Source organism: Arachis ipaensis, chromosome B1 (assembly GCF_059453495.1).
Source record: "Arachis ipaensis isolate K30076 ecotype BB chromosome B1, ASM5945349v1, whole genome shotgun sequence".
In the NCBI taxonomy this organism is placed as follows: domain Eukaryota; kingdom Viridiplantae; phylum Streptophyta; class Magnoliopsida; order Fabales; family Fabaceae; genus Arachis; species Arachis ipaensis.
Genome location: NC_142436.1, coordinates 126,870,980 through 126,883,713, shown reverse-complemented (window position 1 = coordinate 126,883,713; position 12,734 = coordinate 126,870,980). Strand labels below are relative to the sequence as shown.

The following is a 12,734-nucleotide window of genomic DNA, read 5'->3' as shown; positions in this document are numbered from 1 at the left end:
AATATTCTAAGTTTGGTGTGGTAAACGCATAAAGCTTTTTGTTTTTCCATTACCATGGCACCTAAGACCGGAGAATCCTCTAGAAAAGGGAAAAGGAAGACAAAAGCTTCCACCTCCGAGTCATGGGAGATGGAAAGATCCATCTCCAAAGCCCATCAAGACCACTTCTATGATGTTGTGGCCAAGAAGAATGTGATCCCCGAGGTCCCTTTCAAACTCAAGAGAAATGAGTATCCGGAAATCCAACATGAAATCCAAAGAAGAGGTTGGGAAGTTCTAACAAAACCCATCCAACAAGTCAGAATTCTAATGGTTCAAGAGTTCTATGCTAATGCATGGATCACTAGGAACCATGATCAAAGTAAGAACCCGAACCCAAAGAATTATCTCACCATGGTTCGGGGGAAATACTTAGATTTTAGTCCGGAAAATGTGAGGGTGGCATTTAACTTGCCTATGATGCAAGGAGATGCACGCCCCTACACTAGAAGGGTCAACTTTGATCAAAGGTTGGACCAAGTCCTCATGGACATATGTGTGGAAGGAGCTCAATGGAAGATTGACTCAAAAGGCAAACCGGTTCAACTTAGAAGACTGGACCTTAAGCCTGTGGCTAGAGGATGGTTGGAGTTCATCCAACGCTCCATCATTCCCACTAGCAACCAATCTGAAGTTACTGTGGATCGAGCCATCATGATTCATAGCATCATGATTGGAGAGGAAGTAGAAGTTCAGGAAGTCATCTCCCTTGAACTCTACAAAATAGCCGAAAAACCCTCCCCCTTGGCAAGGCTAGCTTTCCCTCATCTTATTTGCCATCTATGTTACTCAGCTAGAGCTTTCATAGAAGGAGACATTCCCATTGAGGAAGAGAAGCCCATTACTAAGAAAAGGATGGAGCAAACAAGAGAGCCCACTCATGGAGCTCAAGAAACACGTGAGGAAGCTCATCATCAAGAAATCCCTGAGATACCTCAAGGGATGCACTTTCCTCCATAGAATTTTTGGGAGCAAATCAACACCTCCCTAGGAGAACTAAGTTCCAACATGGGACAACTAAGGGTGGAACACCAAGAGCACTCCATCATCCTCCATGAAATTAGAGAAGATCAAAGAGCTATGAGGGAGGAGCAACAAAGACAAGGAAGAGACATAGAAGAGCTCAAGGACATCATTGGTTCCTCAAGAAGAAAACGCCACCATCACTAAGGTGGACTCATTCCTTGTTCTTAAATTTTACTGTTTTTCGATTTTTAAGCTTTATGTTCATTTATGTTTGTGTCTTATTACATGATCATTAGTGTCTAAGTGTCTATGCCTTAAAGTAGTGAATATGAATCCATCACCTCTCTTAAATGAAAAAATGTTTTAATTACAAAAGAACAAGAAGTACATGAGTTTTGAATTTATCCTTGAACTTAGTTTAATTATTTTGATGTGGAGACAATACTTTTTGTTTTCTGAATGAATGCTTGAACTGTGCATATGTCTTTTGAAGTTGATGTTTTAGAATGTTAAATATGTTGGCTCTTGAAAGAATGATGAATAGGAGACATGTTATTTGATAATCTGAAAAATCATAAAAATGATTCTTGAAGCAAGAAAAAGCAGTGAATACAAAAGCCTGCAGAAAAAAAATGGCGAAAAAAAAGAGAAAAGAAAAAGAAAAAACAAGCAGAAAAAGCCAAAAGCTCTTAAAACCAAGAGGCAAGAGCAAAAAGCCAATAAACCTTGAAACCAAAAGGCAAGAGTAAATAAAAAGGATCCCAAGGCTTTGAGCATCAGTGAATAGGAGGGCCTAAAGGAATAAAATCTTGGCCTAAGCGGCTAAACCAAGCTGTCCCTAACCATGTGCTTGTGGCGTGAAGGTGTCAAATGAAAACTTGAGACTGAGCGGTTAAAGTCAAGGTCCAAAGCAAAAGAAGAGTGTGCTTAAGAACCCTGGACACCTCTAATTAGGGACTTTAGCAAAGCTGAGTCACAATCTGAAAAGGTTCACCCAGTTATGTGTCTGTGGCATTTATGTATCCGGTGGTAATACTGGGAAACAAAGTGCTTAGGGTCACGGCCAAGACTCATAAAGTAGCCGTGTTCAAGAATCAACATACTGAACTAGGAGAATCACTAACACTATCTGAACTCTGAGTTCCTATAGATGCCAATCATTCTGAACTTCAATGGATAAAGTGAGATGCCAAAACTATTCAAGAGGCAAAAAGCTACAAGTCCCGCTCATCTGATTGGAGCTATGTTTCATTAATAGTTTGAAATTTATAGTATATTCTCTTCTTTTTATCCTATTTGATTTTCAGTTGCTTGGGGACAAGCAACAATTTAAGTTTGGTGTTCTGATGAGCGGATAATTTATACACTTTTTGGCATTGTTTTTAGTATGTTTTTAGTAGGATCTAGTTACTTTTAGGGATATTTTTATTAGTTTTTATGTTAAATTCACATTTCTGGACTTTAGTATGAGTTTGTGTGTTTTTCTGTGATTTTAGGTATTTTCTGGCTGAAATTGAGAGACTTGAGCAAAAATCAGATTCAGAGGTTGAAGAAGGACTGCCGATGCTGTTGGATTCTGACCTCCCTACACTCAAAGTAGATTTTCTGGAGCTACAGAACTCAAAATGGCGCGCTTTCAATTGCGTTGGAAAGTAGACATCCAGAGCTTTCCAGAAATATATAATAGTCCATACTTTGGTCGAGTTTAGATGACGCAAAAGGGCGTTGAACGCCAGTTCTATGCTACAGTCTGGAGTTAAACGCCAGAAACACGTCACGAACCAGAGTTGAATGCCAGAAACACGTTACAACCTGGCGTTCAACTCCAGAAAGAGCCTCTGCACGTGTAACATTCAAGCTCAGCCCAAGCACACACCAAGTGGGCCCCGGAAGTGGATTTATGCATCAATTACTTACTTCTATAAACCCTAGTAACTAGTTTAGTATAAATAGAACTTTTTACTAATCTTCGGATCATCTTATGATTTTTAGTTCATCTTTAGATCATATTGATCATGTTTGGGGCTGGCCATTCGGCCATGCCTGGACCTTTCACTTATGTATTTTCAACGGTAGAGTTTCTACACTCCATAGATTAAGGTGTGGAGCTCTGCTGTTCCTCACGAATTAATGCAAAGTACTACTGTTTCTCTATTCAACTCAACTTATTCTGCTTCTAAGATATTCATTCGCAATTCAATATGAATGTGATGAACGTAACAATCATCATCATTCCCATACGAACGCGTGCCTGACAACCACTTCCGTTCCACCTTAGATTGGATGATTATCTCTTGGATCTCTTAATCAGAATCTTCGTGGTATAAGCTAGATTGATGGCGGCATTCATGAGAATCCGGAAAGTCTAAACCTTGTCTGTGGTATTCCGAGTAGGATTCAGGGATTGAATGACTGTGACAAACTTCAAACTCGCGAGTGCTGGGCGTAGTGACAGACGCAAAAGGATAGTAAATCCTATTCCAGTATGATCGAGAACCTCCAGATGATTAGCCATGCAGTGACAGTGCATCGGACCATTTTCACAGAGAGGATGGGATGTAGCCATTGACAACGGTGATGCCTCCAGATGATTAGCCATGCAATGACAGCGCATCGGACCATTTTCACAGAGAGGATGAGATGTAGCCATTGACGACGGTGATGCCCTTACATAAAGTTTGCCATGGAAAGGAGTAGGACTGATTGGATGAAGACAGCAGGAAAGCAGAAGTTCAAAAGAACGAAAGCATCTCTATATGCTTATCTGAAATTCTCACCAATGAATTACATAAGTATTTCTATCTTTATTTTCTATTTATTTATTATTATTATTCGAAAAACTCCATAACCATTTGATATCCGCCTGACTGAGATTTACAAGGTGACCATAGCTTGCTTCATACCGACAATCTCCGTGGGATCGACCCTTACTCACGTAAGGTTTTATTACTTGGACGACCCAGTGCACTTGCTGGTTAGTTGTGCGAAGTTGTGAAGTTATGTTTGGACCATGGTATTGTGCACCAGTTTGTTGGCGCCATTGCCAGGGAGAGAATGAACAACAAATTTTACAACCTCAGAGTAACAATTTCACATACCAAGCCCCCATGCTTGTTTTGTCTCCATGTCTTTGGTGACAAGCAAGCTTTGATCAGCTGGGTTTTGTTTGGGTTGGTTTGTTGGTTGCTGGGCCCATGTTTGGTCTTTGGAGTCAAGGGAAGTCAAGAGTTTTCTATCTTGTTTGGCGCGTCATGTTTAATGAATCTCTTTGGTTTTTTCGAGGCATTTACGGTTGTCACTTGGTTTACCCACTACGTTAGTGGGCTTGGTGATATTATTTGGTTTTTGTTTTGGGAACTGACGCTCTGTTACCTCACAGTCTTTCTGATTTTATCTTGGACCATGAACTGTAGAGGTTAGTATTTTCTCTCCCACTTTACTGTTTTTTTTTTACTTTTGTTATGGTGAAAGATAAAGAGAAAAAGGTGGCTGTTGAAGAGAAGAAAGATAACCCATATCATTGGGTTAATGATGATGTGAAAACTCGTTCTTCTTCGTATGTTGATTCGACATCTATGCGTGAACTAGAAAGTTTGAAAGTTATGAGAGAGGGTTCTAGTGTGGGTGTGCAGTTGCTTCCCTGTTCAACTGATGATAGGGTTTGCGAGAGGAGGGGGGATTGGGAATATTTTTACATGTATACTCCCTGTTTTACGGAGTTAGGTGTGAAGTTACCTTTTTCTGCATTCGAGTGTGACTTGTTGACCCAACTAAACTGTGCGCCTTCTCAACTACACCCAAATTCATGGGCTTTCCTTCGTGCTTTCCAGTGCTTAATGGATTTCTTGTCGTTTCCTTGTTCCCTTTCTCTATTCTTCTTGCTGTTTCAGTCTAAAGGGGTTAGGAAAGGGTTGTGGGTTTGTCTTAGTAATTTCCCCGGTCGTTCCCTCTTCTTGCTTTATAAGTCTTCCTTCAAAAACTTTAAATATTTGTTTGTTAAGGTCCGGTCGTTGGAGGCCGAGTATCCATTTTATCTGGATGACGAGCTCATAGAAAGGTTTCCCTTGTACTGATGTTCCGAGCCATGTCAGATCTTTGAGGCTACCGAGCGAAGTGAGGATGAAGACTGCCTTCTAGAGTTTCTGATTGAGTGTTTTGCTGATGGGGTGTGTTTATCGATCCCCGACCTTCTTCGTCTGCATGATGCAGGTGATAGTGAGAGTTTGAAAGCTTACATAGGTAATGATGGCTGATGTACTGTCTGTTGTGTATTTATTTTGTTTATTTGACTGTTCTTCCTTTTTCAGGTGGGCGAGCTCCTCTTCTCGATCCCTCTCGATTCCAATCTTTTTTGAAAAAGAAAAAGGAGAAGGATGCTGGGGTTTCTGGGGTTCTCAAGGATGGTGGTGGCGAGGCGGCTCAATCTACTGCCCATCCCGCATTGTCACCTAAGAGAAAGAGAGATGAAACGGATCAGTCTTTGGAGGTCATTTCCGAATGTGATAAGGATATTGCTAGAGGTGCTAGGTCTGCATTTGATCGGCAAAGGCGACTTCATGGGTTCATACCAGGGACGAGCACTCATTTTCTATGGAGTGACCAGTTCCCCATAGCCAAGCTCTCTGATAGGGTTTCTCAATACCCTGGCGATATGCTCATGACTCGCCGTATTGGAATGGAGGGAATGGGAAAGTTTATTCAGGTTAGTTTTTGTGTTTATTTATTCTGTTTCTTTTTGCCTTCTTGTGATACTGCCGTTGTTTATGTGTTCTTGTGTTGCTATTGATAGATTGTTGCTTCACGCTTGATGTGCATTGGTCGTACTACCAAATTGATCGGAGCTGAACAGCAGGCAAGTGCGGGGAAAGCTGCCGAGCTGGAGAAGTTGTTGAAGGATAAAGATACTGTAATGGAGAAGGATTTGAAGGAGAAGGACGAGGCTTTTGCGGATGTGACATTGAAGCTGAAGTTGTCTAAGGACGAGGTTAATCGTCTCAGGGATCAAATTCGGCTCCTCCAATCCGACATCGAAGATAGTAACTTGGCTAAAGGTCAGCTGACTTCCTGAGTTCACGAATTAGAGGAGTTGGGTATGGAAATGTTTGCCTCTGGTTTCGATCGGGCTGTTAGTCAGATTTCCGCTTTGGCACCTAATTTTGATTGTGCTCGGATGGACGCGACAAAGGTCGTTATTGATGGGAAGTTGGTGGTGGATGGCACAGTGGAGGACCATGACGAGAACGACCCTCCTCCTTGAGTTGTTTTTTTTTTGTTTATATGTTTGGACATGTTTTGTTTGTAATGATGACTTGTTTTGTTTGTGGCCGAGTTATGGTCGGTTTGACATTTTGTGAATACTTGGTTCTTGTTTGGAATTAAGTTATGCGTTGACCGTGGTTAGGTCACTTTGATGATATAGTTATTGTGATAAAATGGTGTATTAAACAGTAGTGTAAGATAGGCGAACAAATAATCAGTTGCATTTGTTTGATTTGGGCGTCCGGCCTCATTAAAACCCTCCTTAGGTAAAAACCCATTTTGGGATAAAAAAATCCTTAAGGGGGAAAAAGAGTACCTTCATTCGCAAAAATGTGCAATTTTATGATCTGTACAACTTTAGTGAAGAGATGTTCCAATTCCCTGAAATTGGTTTTCCTTGTAACGTTTGTAGCTGGTAAGCCCCATTTCGAGCACTCTGGATACTCGGAATGGTCCCTCCCAGTTTACAGCGAGCTTTCCATGGGAGGGAGGTCATCTGGCTTCTTCTGTTCGTCTGAGGACTAAGTCGCCCTCCTCGAATGCCCTTGGCATCACTTTTTTATTGTGCCTTCTTTCTGCCAGTTGTTTCTGAGCTCTTTGTTTAATGGTGGCAATTTCTCGGTCCTCTTCTGTGAGATCAAGCTCGGCATTTCTTGCATTTATATTGTGTTGTTCGTCATATAGGTCGGCTCTTAGTGTGGGGACTCCGACCTCTACCGGGATTAAAGCTTCCGACCCATAGACTAGCTTGAAGGGTGTTTCGCCCATTGTTGTTTGTATTGTGGTGTTGTAACTCCATAATACTTCTGGTATTAGCTCCGCCCATTCCCCTTTTGCATTATCGAGCTTTTTCTTTATTGCCTGCAATATAACTCGGTCTGCAGCTTCGGCCTGCCCATTGGTTTGTGGGTGTTCGACCGAGCTAAAATGGTTGTGTATATTAAAATTTTTTAGAAATGAGCCGAGATTATTATCAGTAAATTGTCTACCATTGTCTGATATTATTTCTTTTGGTATTCCAAATCGGCATATGATATTTTTCCATATGAAAGATCGTACCTTTTCGGCTGTTATTTTTGTTAGAGGTTGTGCTTCTATCCATTTTGAGAAATAGTCTATTGATACTAAAAGAAATTTTACCTGACCTGGAGCTATTGAAAATGGGCCGAGAATGTCGAGCCCCTATCTGTGTAAGGGCCAGCTTACCTCCATGCTGTGCAATGCTTCGGCCGGTTTTGTAGAGATGGCTGCATGCTTTTGACATTTGTCACATGTCTTGACCTTTGTTATGCAATCTCTTTTCATGGTCGGCCAATAATATCCTGTTTGGACGATCTTTGCGGCGAGGGCCTGACCTCCGATGTGGTTCCCACAAACTCCCTCATGGACTTCGTCCATCACCTCTTGTGCCTCATCTTTGTTTAGGAATTTTAGCAATGGTTGTGAAAAACCGCGCTTGTATAGTTCTCCAGCTATGTTTGTGTAGAGGCTTGCTTTTCATCTGAAGTGTTGCGGGTTGAGCTCGTGTCTGGGAATGATACCTGCATTGATGTACTCAAGGAAATGTGTTCTCCAGTCTCGGAGGTGGTTAATGCTTGTTATAGATAATAGTTCAATGCTGGGTTTTTTAAGTGTTAGTTGTGATAATGCCGATGTTTGTGTGTCCGCCCTTGTGGCGGCAAGTTTGGATAATATGTCTGCTCTAACATTCTTTTCTCTATATACATGTAGAATAATAAATGAGCTGAACTTTGAGATGAGATCCTTTGCTATGAGCCAGTATCGCTCTAGCAAGGGATCTTTTACCTGAAATTCTCCTCGGATTTGTTGCACCACTAAGAGGGAATCACAGTGTGCTGTCAGGCTTTTTGCTTGGAAATTTAGGGCGAGCTTAAGTCCCGCTATGAGGGCCTCATATTCGGCCTGATTGTTGCTTTCCGGGAAGTGGAACTGGAGGGATTGCTCGGCCACCACTTTGTCCCCTTCTTTAAGGATTATCCCAGCTCCGCTTCCTCCTCGGCTGGACGCCCCGTCGACGTGTAATTCCCAAAATTTATTGTGCTCGTCCTGGGTTAGTTCTGAGACGAAGTCTGCAAGGATCTGTGCTTTTAATGCCGATCTTGGTTGAAATTGGATATCGAATTCCGAGAGCTCGATGGACCACTTGATCAGACGTCCGGCCAGTTCTGGTTTTGTTAGTATTTGTCTTAGTGGTTGGTTTGTCCTTACTATTATTGTGTGACTTTGGAAATAATGCCTTAGTCTTCTTGCCGTTATCACGAGTGCTAAAGCTAGCTGTTCTATCCTCAGATATTTTTGTTCCGTTGATTGCATGACTCTACTGACGAAGTACACCGGTTGTTGTGTTTTTCCTGTCTCAATGACCAGAGCTGATCTTATAGAATAATTAGAAACAGATATGTATAAGTATAAAGGTTTACCGACTTCCGGTCTTTGCAGCACGGGTGGTGATGATAGAATGGTTTTGAGTTCGGTGAACGCTTTCTCGCATTCTTTTGTCCATGGAAACCTTTTATTCTTTGATATTGTTTGGAAGAAATGATATGATCGGCTTGATGCTGTTGGCAAGAACCGAGATAGTGCCGCTACCTTTCCTGCTAGTTGTTGTACTTCTTTTATTGTTTTAAGGCTCGCCATGTTAAGTATTGCCTCACATTTCTCAGGGTTTGCTTCAATTCCTCGTGAGGTCAACATGAATCCAAGGAATTTGCCTCCTTGTACCCCGAAGGCACATTTCTCGGGGTTGAGTCTCATGTTGTTTGCTCGGATTTGTTCGAATACCTCCTTGAGGTCATCGCAGTGTGATTTTTCCCGTGTAGTTTTGGCGACCATATCGTCCACATAGATTCCATGTTCCGACCTATTTGATGGCGGAAAACTTTGTCCATCAGTCGTTGGTAGGTTGCGCCTGCATTCTTTAGGCCAAATGGCATTACTCTATAACAAAAATTTCCATGCTCGGTTATAAATGCTGTTTTGCTTTGGTCTTCTGGATGCATAAGGATCTGGTTGTAGCCAGAGTATGCATCCATGAAGCTCAAGCTTTTGAAACATGATGCATTATCTACGAGTTTATCAATGCAAGGTAAAGGATAAGCATCTTTAGGGCATGCCTTATTTAAATCTGTAAAGTCGACGCACATGCGCCATTTACCTGAGTTTTTTCTTACCATTACCACGTTCAAGAGCCATGTGGTGAATCTAATTTCTCTGATGAAATTAGCTTTAAGAAGTTTTCCAGTTTCTTCTAGGGTTGCCTTTGACTTTTCGGCTCCAAGATTCCTTTTCTTTTGAGCTATGGGTCGGCTGGTTCTGTCCGTGGCGAGCTTGTGGCAGATGATGTTTGGGTCTATACCTGGCATGTCTACTGGGGTCCAGGCAAATAAGTCAGCATTGTCTTGTAGTACTTTTATGAGCTCCGATCTTTCTTTTCCTTGTAGTGCCTGACTGATGTATGTGACATGCTCCGGTTTCGACGTCAGCGGGACCTTCATGAGCTCGTCCGCTGGCTGAGGTCTTTCTTGGGTGTCTTCTCTGGGGTCAAGCTCTGCTAGGGACAATACCTCGTTTGTGCTATGAATTGCTTTGACCTCTTGTTGGAACTCATGTCTTGCGATCGACCTTTTCAGGCTTGCGTTATAGCACTGCCGAGCTTGTTGGCGATTTGAGTGGAGTGTAGCTATTCTACCGTCCTGTGCCTGAAATTTAACACATAGATAAAAAGTGGATACTACTGCCCTGAACATGTTCAGAGCAGGTCTTCCGAGAATGATATTGTAAGGGCTTGGGCAGTCAACTACCAGATATTGCATATCAATGGTTCGTGACAATGAGCCCTCTCCCATCATTGTCTTTAACCATATGTATCCTTTAATTGGGACCCTTTCTCCAGAGAATCCTACCAGTTCTCCAGATGAAGGTTGCATGAGTTTTTCTGATAATTTCATTTTTAGGAAAGTAGAGTAAAAAAGAACATCTGCACTGCTACCTGAGTCCAAAATGACTTTTCTTACCAGTAATTCGCCTGTTTGGATGGAAATTACCACTGGGTCATCCAGGTTTGGTGCCGCCGAGCATATATCTTCCTGGCTAAAAGTGATATTGAGGTCGGGCGCACTTTTGGTGTTTTGTGGTGTTGTACCTTCGAATGCCAACATTGCGTGGTAGCTTCGTTTTCGCGCCGACGTTGTCTCGCCTCCCCTGGCGAATCTTCCGGATATGCAGTTTATGATGCTTTTGGGTGGAGCGTTGTTCGACCATTTGTTGTCCTCCTTATGCCCCGGAGCTTGATGACGCTCTTCTCGGTCCTTGTTACCCTCTTTGTGCTTTCTCCCTTTGATGTATTTGTCGAGGAGGCCTTGCCAAGCTAGTCTTTCTAGTAGATCTTTAGCTATCATGCACTCATCAGTTGTATGTCCATACTTCTGATGGAAAGTGCAGTGTTTGCTTTTGTCGATGAAGCGCTGATCTTGGTAGTTTCCTGCCCTTGCTGGAGGTTTTATGATCTTAGCACTGAGGATTTCTTTAATTATCTTTTCCTCTTTGTGTTGAATTCGGTGTAATTGTCAAATTTTAGGGTCAGTCTGAAGGGCTTTCTGGAGTCTTTGATATTTGCCGACCTTGTGGCTCTGTCATCCTCTCTGTTTAGTTGTTTTCTCTCTGTTCTTTCGGCTTCACGGAGCTCTTCAATCTTCATCTGTCCTGCTGCCCTTTCTCGAAATTCTTCGAGTGTCTTTGGCTTAGTTACCACGATTGTTTCTCTGAATTTTCCAGGTCTGAGTCCGGCTTTCAGGGCATGCAGGTGGACAGCGGGATCCAGGTCGGGTATCTCCATTGTTGCTTCTGCAAATCTGGTCAGGTAGTCTTTCAAGCTTTCCTGGGGACCTTGGCGGATGGTGCCGAGGTAGTCCGATCCGTGTACATATATCCGTGCTGCAGCGAAGTAGTCTATGAAAGATTTTGCCAATTCCTCAAAGGAAGAGATTGATCCTGCAGGTAATTTTAAAAACCAAAGTAGAGCAGCGCCGTCAAGGTAAGTAGGGAAAGCTCTGCAAAGAACAGGTTCGTTATTAGGGCCATTAAAGAACATCATAGATTGAAATTTCTTAATATGAGCCCGGGGGTCACCAATCCCCCTATACGGCTTGAGTGAGGAAGGTAGTGTGAAATGTTTTGGCATCTGGTAATTGGTGATCTCTTCGGAGAATGGGTTGTCCAATGTCAGTTTCTCCTTTGGTGGGTCGACACTTAGTAGGTCTGCGTTGCCTTTTCCTTTGCTTCCATTCTCTTCACATTTACTAGCGTTCACTACTAGAAAACTAATTATTACAGACGGATATTTCCGACAGATTTTATCCCACTGAAATACAGACGAAATTTCAGAGGGATTTTCTTGTCAGAAAACAAAAAAAAATAAATTAGCATAAATTACAGACGGAAAAGAAAATCCGTCTATAATTCTGTCGGAAAATTAATTTTTTTTTCGTGGAATGATTACAGACGAATTTACAGACGGATTTTCCGTCTGTAATTAAGTAGACAAAATGCACGTTTTATTAAATTATTACAGACAGAAAATCCGTCTGTAATTTAAATTAAATCCGTCGAAAATATTGAAAACCCTAATTTTATCACCTCCCATTCACACTCCATTCACACTCTATTTGAACTCTTTGCCCACATCCTTCGAACTCTTTGCCCTGCAGCCCGCCGCCCACAGCCACCGCAGACTCTGCCGCCACTGCAGCCACGCAGCCCCCGCATCAGCCCTCGCAGCTCCCCGCAACCCCCACAACCTCGCAGCCCCGCAGCGGCGCAGCCACCGCAGCCCCTACACAGACACAGCCTCCACCGCCACCGTAGAAGATCTGTCGCCGTCGTAGGAAGCTGTGTTACCGTGATTGGAAGCTCCCTCGCCGTCGTTTGGAAGCTCGTTGGCCGTCTTCTCTGTTCGAGCGCTCTCCTTCTCTCTCTGTGTCGCCGTTGTGTTTCTGCCACTGCCCTTCTTCCTCGCCACCGGTGAGTAAATGCTATTTTTCTCTAGTGTTGTGAACAGCTCCTTTTTCTCCACTGTTGGATTTGGAGTATATGTATGCTTATTACTGAGTGAATCACATTGAAAGTGTAATGCACAGTTAGTGCTTGACAAAATGCCTAGCTGGGTTTTGCTGTTCATTTTGATCATGCTTAGGTGTGTTTATGTGTGCTTATATGGTTTCATGGTTTATGTGTCTTTCAAAGCAATTATTAATTGGGAGTCGTAAAAAATTCCTCTGATTCTTCCAATGATTCTGTTAAAAACATAAAATCATTTTTCAGGTATCTGCTTTGAATGAGGCAAGACCAGGAAGTGTTAAGTCAGTTTTTAAAGCTTGGGAGGAGCGTCTGAATTCTTCTGGGGTAATACATTCAACAATCCACTTTAGCTCCTTTTTTATTTTCACGTTGAA

General features: G+C 42.4%; 2 protein-coding genes across 2 annotated transcripts; both read right to left on the bottom strand.

Annotated features, from left to right (window-relative positions):
• Positions 1 to 6,756: 6,756 nt before the first annotated feature.
• LOC148578300 (uncharacterized) lies at positions 6,757 to 7,662 on the bottom strand. The gene is made up of 2 exons (XM_088503001.1): positions 7,471 to 7,662; positions 6,757 to 7,155 (listed from the first exon to the last, which is right to left on the bottom strand). Exons 1-2 carry the CDS (start codon positions 7,660 to 7,662, stop codon positions 6,757 to 6,759), a joined length of 591 nt encoding a protein of 196 aa, XP_088359127.1.
• Positions 7,663 to 7,761: 99 nt separating this feature from the next.
• On the bottom strand, positions 7,762 to 10,682 carry LOC148578299 (uncharacterized). Its single transcript, XM_088503000.1, has 2 exons — positions 9,456 to 10,682; positions 7,762 to 9,222 (listed from the first exon to the last, which is right to left on the bottom strand). The coding sequence occupies exons 1-2, from the start codon at positions 10,680 to 10,682 to the stop codon at positions 7,762 to 7,764; spliced, it is 2,688 nt and encodes an 895-aa protein (XP_088359126.1).
• Positions 10,683 to 12,734: the final 2,052 nt, after the last annotated feature.

What these genes read in the sequence shown, in the direction of transcription:
- LOC148578300 (XM_088503001.1), bottom strand. Translation starts at nt 7,662, where the DNA reads ATGGACGAAGTCCATGAGGGAGTTTGTGGGAACCACATCGGAGGTCAG. An exon ending in AAGCATTGCACAGCATGGAG is followed by an intron (nt 7,156 to 7,470) that starts GTAAGCTGGCCC and finishes ACCAATGGGCAG; the next exon opens with GCCGAAGCTGCAGACCGAGT.
- LOC148578299 (XM_088503000.1), bottom strand. Translation starts at nt 10,682, where the DNA reads ATGATAGCTAAAGATCTACTAGAAAGACTAGCTTGGCAAGGCCTCCTC. An exon ending in GGCTCTTGAACGTGGTAATG is followed by an intron (nt 9,223 to 9,455) that starts GTAAGAAAAAAC and finishes TTTTTGTTATAG; the next exon opens with AGTAATGCCATTTGGCCTAA.